General features: G+C 40.9%; 1 protein-coding gene across 1 annotated transcript in view; it reads right to left on the bottom strand.

The window, feature by feature from the left end:
* Positions 1-279: 279 nt before the first annotated feature.
* NUDT3 (nudix hydrolase 3) overlaps positions 280-8,573 on the bottom strand; it is a 56,651-nt gene continuing 48,357 nt past the window's right edge. The window contains exon 2 of the mRNA XM_029242989.1: positions 280-871. Coding sequence (XP_029098822.1) covers positions 716-871 — 156 coding nt within the window. The 3' untranslated portion in view covers positions 280-715. The remainder of the gene's footprint in view (positions 872-8,573) is intronic.

Here is an 8,573-nt window from a genome sequence, read left to right as displayed (position 1 = left end):
TAGCATAAGCAGAGCAGAGCGTGGTATTGCCACAAGAGGCTATGGAGAAACATTAGTTCCTTCCTCCTGGTTTTGAACTGCAATTTGTTTCTCAGTTTCCCCAACAAAATTTTAAGCCCTTGAAGTAAGGGAACCAAGAGATTTGACTTCTGACTGTTTATTCTAGAGTATCTAGTAAGATATACTGGGCATGGCCCAAGAACTCAATATATATATGTTGAATATCATGTGACCAAATAAAAAAGAAGATACTATTGTCTCTCAAGGTGCACCATTAACAACTTCTGGCTAACAGAAGTATTGCTTTAGCCACTGCTCTATTGCCAGGACCCAAGGAGCATAGGAGAACAAGGGCTGCCTCCTCCTCACCCAAAGGTTAATGAGAATAAGCCATTAATACCAATACTGCTTACTCCTCTTATTTCTATGGGCTGATGAACTATTTGATTCTTGATCTTCTGCCACAGGTAACAGAGACAGTGTGGGAAGAGATCCATAGGAAATCACAAAGGACTGTCTGGTATAATCACATACGGTCACTACTATGAGCCCTCCCCTTGCACAGAGTGCCTGATAAACATCACCATGTCACAACCTGACTGCCCCTTTAATCAAAGAGGCATGTGGTAACTGTTAAGTGCTTTCTTTCTGTGATCATGAGTCTGTTCATTCAGTGAGTGGTGATAAATTAATGAACTACACAGACATGACAGGTTCATGATGACAAGGTACAGCCATGCCCTTTGTTCGCAGTGCACACCTCCTCACAGACTTCACGGACTGCTGCCACACTTGGCTCCTCCTCGGGCTCCATGCCTCCTCCAGGGACAATCCATCGGTCTGGATGGCGACTACTGCTCACGAGTAGCACCTGAAAGTCACAGAGGTCACATGGGTAGTTAAAAACTCAAAAAGACACATTCATACAAATTCAGAGTTTAAACACCACAAAAAAATACCTAAGATCCATTCTTTGTTGATACCTCTCCAAATCACTTCTTGAAAAGTAGCTTTCATTTCTGTATGAAAAAGCAGACAATCTGCCTAGTAAAAGCAGAAGGGCATCTGAACCAGTGGCCATTATGTGTTCCCCCCTCAGACTCTCACTCAGTTGTCCAATCTATCCTCTCCTTTGTTCGTTTCTCTAAAGCCCTTTGAACACACAGCTGACAAAGACACTCAAAAAAACACAAAAAACAAAGATTGTCACTGATGAGCCTGTGAGTGCTATGAAGAGCTGGCCTTGGCCCTAGTTGGCACCACAGTCCCAACTTTCCCTCCAAGGTTCTCACTCCTGTGTGCCCCAGTTCCTGCTCCATTAGATGGCCATAGGCCGATACTACACATCACCCTAAGCTCTAAGTATGTGCTGAGAACCTAACTCTCTCACCGACATGAGGACTAGAAAGATTTCTTTTCGTCATTCTTTCAGCTGAGATAAAACTGGAATTCCTTTACTAGGAAACTTTATCAAGAAATGACATTTAATGGCCATGATTAAAATGTCTACAAATAATAAATGCCGGAGAGGATGCGGAGAAAAGGGAACCCTCTTAAACTGTTGGTGGGAATGTAAATTGGTGCAGCCACTATGGAAAACAGTATGGAGGTTCCTCAAAAAACTAAAAATAGTGTTGCCATATGATCCAGCAATCCCACTCCTGGACATATACCCAGACAAAACTAAAAAGATACATGCACCCCTATGTTCACAGCAGCACTATTTGCAATAGCCAAAACAAGGAAACAATCCAGATGTCCATCAACAGATGAATGGATAAAGAAGAGGTGGTACATATATATACAATGGAATACTACTCAGCCATAAAAAGAATGAAATAATGCTATTTGCAGCAACATGGATGGACCTAGGGATTATCATACTTAGCGAAGTAAGTCAGAAAGAAAGACAAATACCGTATGATATCACCTATATGTGGAATCTAAAATACGACACAACTGAACATATCTATGAAACAGAAACAGACTCACAGACATAGAGAACAGACTTGTGGTTGCCAAGGGCAGGGTGCGGGGGAGCAGTGGCAGAGGGAAGGATTGGGAGTTTGGGACTAGCAGATGAAAACTAGTATATATAGGATGGATAAACAACAAGGTCCTACTGTATAGCACAGAGAACCATATTCAATATCATGTGATAAACCATAATGAAAAAGAATATGAAAAAGAATATGTATATAACTGAGTCACTTTGCTGTACAGCAGAAATTAACACAACATTGTAAAGCAACTATACTGCAATAAAATTAATTTTAAAAAAAGAAATGAAAAGAAACCAAACAAACACAAAATATTGATACAGAATATAGGTTACTAATTCAAACTTAACCAGTATTGGAGTCATGGTTGAAATAAAATCTAGAATTTCCTTAGTTTCTTTTCCTTAACCCTCCCTAGGACAGATGTTAAATAAAGTTAGCTTTACTCCTAATTCAGAGGTAGCATTGGGTTGGCATTATTTCCAAAACTAAAGGAATCCTCAATTGCTCCCTAAACAATCACTTTCTGATGATGTCTTTTGGGCTTCAGGCCCTATTCCAAACCGTATTCCCCACCCACCCCTCCACTCCCCAGCACTTAACTTCTACTCTGCAGTCATCTTTGTTGCCTGAAAGAAATCACTCCTTCCTCTCTGGCGCTCACAGATCCCACCACTAACTTTCAGTTACCTACCTTCCAGTATTCTCTCTCCCACTTAAGGTCTCTGCAACTATGAGCCCTTGGAAATTCTACCTTTTTCTTCACCTTTAATCCCTTTTCTTCTTGCCATGATAGATTCTCCTGATGCTCTTCTACAAAATCTATGATCTGCAGATCCCCTTAGAGGGGACCACAAGATATAAGAAGGTGGGCTATCCTGGTGGCGCAGTGGTTGAGAGTTCGCCTGCCGATGCAGGGGACACGGGTTCGTGCCCCGGTCTGGGAGGATCCCACATGACGCGGAGCGGCTGGGCCCGTGAGCCATGGCCGCTGAGCCTGCGCGTCCAGAGCCTGTGCTCCGCAACAGGAGAGGCCACAACAGTGAGAGGCCCACGTACCGAAAAAAAAAAAAAAAAAGATATAAGAAGGAAATCCATGAATCCATATACAGTCACCAATATATAGCCCATGGACTGAGAAAATAATGTCTTAAACTTACAAGCACTATTTTTAAAAAATATATATAAACTCTGCTTTAATAGAACATGGAATAGCTTAAAATAATATAAAATCCACAGTAGTTTTAGGTTGGTGTGTATATATATTTAATCAAGGGATATTAAAAGTACCACGTGAGGGAATTTCCTGGCGGTCCAGTGGTTAGGACTCGGCACTTTCACTGCAATGGCCTGGGTTCAATCCCTGGCTGAGGAACTAAGAGCCCGCAAGCCACAAGGTGCGGCCAAATAATTAATTTTTAAAAAGTACAATGTGGAGGTTTCATGAAATTATGCTTTTAAATAAGAGTCTTTGTTGGACTCCTACTTCATGCCATTTACAAAAATTAACTCATAGTGGACCAACAACCTAAACGTAAGAGCTAAAACTATAAACAGGTAAATCTTAATGACCCTGGATTTGGTAACATAGGCCAAATTCTTAGACATGACAACAAAAGCCTGAGAAACAAAACCAAAAAATTTTTGATAAATTAGACTTCATCAAAATTAAAATCTTCTGTGCATCGAAGGGCATTATCAAGGATGTGAAAAGACAACCTACAGAATGGAAGAAAATATTTGCAAATCGTCTGATAAGGGTCCAGTACCCAAAATATATAAAGAACTCATACAACTCAAGGACAAAATGACAAACAGCATTTCTCCAAAGAAGATATACAAATAGCCAACAGGCACATGAAAAGATGATCAACACCATTAGTCACTAGAGAAGTACAAAGTAAAACCACCACGAGATACCACTTAACACCCACTAGAATGGTTACAATTTTTTAAATAATAAGTACTGACAAGAATGTAGAGAAACAGGAACCTTCATACACTGCTGGTAGGAATGTAAAATAGTTTAGACACTGTGGAAGTTAGGCTGTTCCTCAAAAAGTTAAACATAAAATTACCATATGATCTAGCAATTCCACTCCCAGGTATACGCCATACCCCAAAGAATTGAAAACGGGTACCCTAACACTTGGACACAAATGCTCCTAGCAGTATTATTCACAATAACCAAAAAGCAGAAATAATTCAAATGTCCAGCAATGGATGAATGGATAAACAAAACATGGCATATACATACAAGGATTAGTTTTCAGCCATAAAAAGGAACATAAATGTTACGCTTGAGAACATTACGGTAAGTGAAAGCCACACTTAAAAAGTCACATGTTGTATAATTCCACTTATATAAAATATGCAGAATAGGTAAATCCATAGAGACAGAAAGGAGATTGGTGGTTGCCAGGGACTGGAGGAAGGGAAGAATAGGGAGTAACTGCTTAATGGATACAGGTTTTATTTTGGAATGACGAAAAGTGTTTTGAAACTAGACATAAGTGGTGGTTGCTAAATGCCACGGACTTACTTTAAAATGGTTAATGTTATGTGAACTTCAGCTCAATAAAATAAAACTAGTTTTAGGATCACAGTAGTTTTTTACAAGCTAAAGTAGTCAGCGTCACCACTATCTTCTTCAGAGTCTACACTCCGGAGGAGTGGCCTCTCAGGTTACCCTTAGTTTTACTATATTACATCATTTCCATAAAGGAAAAAGGGGATCACTGCCATACCCATTCTCCTCGAGAACTGTGGCCAATCTTACATTTTCAAAAATTCCTTATCAAAAGAAAAATAAACCCAAATATAACCATCTTTGTTAATTCAAGCCAAAAAGTTTTTAAAAAGTCCTCCAAAGACTCTCTAGACAATGGCATTTAAGTCATATCTATCTAATCTGTAAGGGAGATTCAAGAAGAAAAAGTAGAAAAATGGGTTAATCCTTCACTGATTTGTTATATAAATAACAACATGTAGTCTTTCTTCCTAGAGATTTCCCACTTCTTGGCAAAGTGTTTACCAGCCATTCTAAACCTAAGCATTTGCTTCAAAGGCTGACTAGGGCCATCCAATTAGGTTATAGTCCAAATGAAAGACCTTTAAAGGGACATTTCAAAGCTAAAGCAAAGAAAAGCAAACTTGTACCACAGAGTATAATTTAATTTCTAAATATCAGTAAATGTGCAATATTAATGAGTAAATCTAGCCAGTGTTATTGCTTTGTACATTCAAAGGATGACTATATGAGGTAAGACTACATATAACACTGCAGCTGGAGGAAGAGAGCTGCATTACTTCGTAGTCATACTTCAAAGCAAACACTATTACCAGCAAATAGTTCTTCTCCTCAGTAAGCTTCCTTGACAACCCATTGAAAATTTACTGCAAAAACCAAAACAAAATATTCTTTATTTTAGCCAGAGGGTTTACTCCCTCCTACCTTACAAAACAGTAAGTGGTGTTCTGGTCAGTAAATTCTTATTCTGAAGCTTGATTTTTAAATACAAATTATCTAAAAAGAAATAAATGGCAAAGCTCCTAAGAGATTCTGAAAATGACACACTAAGAAAAAAAATTTTGTCATTTATTCAACAAATATTCATTAGGCATTACAATGAGCCAGGAACAGGAGATGCAGAGGTTAGAACCTCTGCAATTTTGAGGCAGATCAAACTGGGGGACTAGCCAACCAAGTGTATCAGACCTCTTGTGAAGCTCTTTTCATCAAGATAGGTGATAACCCTGCAGAGATGGAGAAACGAACCCACAGAACACACCCATCCATATATGAACTCTTGGATTCATGACATAGGTGGTCCTCCTCGGACAACTTAGTATCCTCATGGACACAGAAAAATCATTATATTGATTAGGGACAAGGGTGTAGTGAAAAAATAAAGAAATGTGGGGAGATTTACATAAAGGGCTTCAGCTAAAACAGTAATATTTTATTTCTTTTTTCTTTTTCTTTTTTTTGCCCACACCACGCAGCTTGCCAGATCTTAGTCCCCCGACCAGGGATTGAACCCAGGCCACTGCAGTGAAAGCACCGAGTCATAACCACTGGACCGCCAGGGAATTCTCAGTAATTTTTAAATTAATTAATTAGGTTGCGTTGGGTCTTTGTTGCTGTGCACGGGCTTTTCTCTAGTTGTGGCGAGCAGGGGCTACTCTTCGTTGCAGTGTGTGGGCTTCTCGTTGCGGTGGCTTCTCTTGTTGCAGAGCACAGGCTCTAGGCTCACGGGCTTCAGTAGTTGTGGCAGTGGGCTCAGTGGTTGTGGCTCGCGGGCTCTAGAGCGCAGCCTCAGTAGTTGTGGTGCACGGGCTTAGTTGCTCTGTGGCATGTGGAATCTTCCCAGATTCCACCACTTCCCACCACTAGGGAAGCCCAATGTTTTATTTTTTAGGTTTTAAAAAATTGCTTTAAAATTGTTTAATACGAATTTTCAAAAGAATATAAAATTCCTATTTCTTTTAGAAATATGAATTTCTAAAAGAAAGCCATAGTCCCTGACCTAGAGAAACTGATTATCTAGTGGACAGAGGAGAAAAAAAAAAAAAAGTACTAATACAGGGTGAGGAGTGCTATGGCTGAGGTATGCACAGGATACCACAATGACAATGGAAAGAGACACCTAACCCAGGTTGGCAGGGGGGTGGTAGGGGGATGGTAAGGGAAGGTTTCTTAAAGGAAGTGACTTGAGTTGAATCCAAGTTCAAGGACACTCATTCAACAAAAAAATCATCAGAAGCCTACTGTATGACCCTGTGCTTAGGATACAAAGCAAGGCAGATACAGCCTCAGCTCTTGAGAAACTTAAAGTTCAACGGATGAGGGACTTCCCTGGTGGCACAGTGGTTAAGAATCTGCCTGCCAATGCAGGGGACGTGGGTTCGATCCCTGGTCCAGGAAGATCCACATACCACGGAGCAACTAAGCCCAAGCACCACAACTACTGAGGCTGCGCTCTAGAGCCCGCAAGCCACAACTACTGAGCCCGCATGCTGCAACTACTGAAGCCTGCGTGCCTAGAGCCCGTGCTCCCCAAGAGAAGCCACTGCAATGAGAAGCCCGCGCACCACAACAAAGATAGCCCCTGCTCGCCGCAACTAGAGAAAGCCTGCATGCAGCAACGAAGACCCAACTCAGCCAATAAATAAAGTTCAATGGATGAGACCGACAATAAGTCAGGTGACCAATTATATTTCAGTGACTGTGCTACAGACCACAATGCTCACTAGATATTGCATGCTCTTGCCTACGGTACCCAGCCTCCCCTTGCTGTTAGGTGGGACCATTTGACTAGTTTTGCGTAATGAAATATGAGCAGAAGGGACACGTGTCACTTTTGGGCTGAGACAGGGAGAAGCCCATCCAGTCTCCTTCCTCCTCTGTTCCAGTGCCCAAGAACATTGTGAGTTCCAGCAGGTGTAGCTACAAGCCTGAACCCCTTGAATGGAAGAGAGTTCCTGTGTGGAGCAGAGCCTCTGAAAACCCATGACTGATAAGCATCATCACAAGTAATAAAACTCTGTTGTGTTAAAACAGTGAGATTTCAGGATAAATGTCACGGCAATATAACCTAGTTGATCCTGATTAAGAGTGTGAAAGGTCAGTGAAAGGTCTAAGGATTGGTTCCGTTGATTGCCTCATACTTAAGCATAGTGCCTGACCCATATAGGTGGCCAATAAATGTTTGATGAGCAAATGAAAGAATGGACCATTGACTGAGGGAACAAACTACTTTAAAAAAGGAATGCAGAGAGCATATAGACAAGGTTAATGAGGGAAGTTGAACAAAAAGGCAGAGGTCCAATTATAAAGAGTTTGGATCGAAACCTGAAGGCCATGGGTAAGTCACTGAGGTTGTCAGAAGAAATGACATAACCCAATTTGGGTTTTAGAAAGGTCACTCTGACTTGGGCTGGATATGGGCAGACCTGCAGAAATACATTTCTGCAGTTGATTCAGAGAAAGAACGAGGACAAAAGTGGGAGTTGGAAGGAAGGGACAGATTTCCAGATATACAGAAGGGAAAAGTCCACAGGACCAGGTGACTGACAGGATCTAGGCCAGGTCAATGGTGAAGCTGCCCTCCAAGGAGAATGTGGAAGGGTCGGGGGAGGAAGGAACCACAGGGAAGCTGTCCTCCGAATATATGAATTTGAGAGTTCAATAAGATGTCTAACGGATATTTCTAGTAGATAATCATATAAATGTTGGACAGGCACTAAAAAGAGGGGAAGAGACAAACACAAGGGAGAAAATGTGCATTTGCAAAGCTCTAGCTGGAGGAGTTATCCCCATTCCCCCTACTTACCTTCCACTCCCCGTGGTGTCCAGCAAGTTTCCAATCTCACTGCCAACAGTATAGTAGGGGTAGATATATTCTAGGTATTCCAAGTTAAAGTTCTGGAAATATTTTTCTTAAAAAAATCAATTATCTATGGTGATAATCTACAACATGGAAAATCCTGATTAGCAAGCTATATATCTTAGACACATTACTAACTTCCAGAAAATTGCAGGCAGTAACGCACCTAACATAATCTCATTTC

Source organism: Monodon monoceros, unplaced genomic scaffold, assembly GCF_005190385.1.
Source record: "Monodon monoceros isolate NGI ecotype Baffin Bay Population unplaced genomic scaffold, NGI_Narwhal_1 Super_Scaffold_3, whole genome shotgun sequence".
Lineage (NCBI taxonomy): Eukaryota > Metazoa > Chordata > Mammalia > Artiodactyla > Monodontidae > Monodon > Monodon monoceros.
Note: the sequence above shows the minus strand (reverse complement) of the source record. Positions and strands in the feature narration are given on the sequence as shown.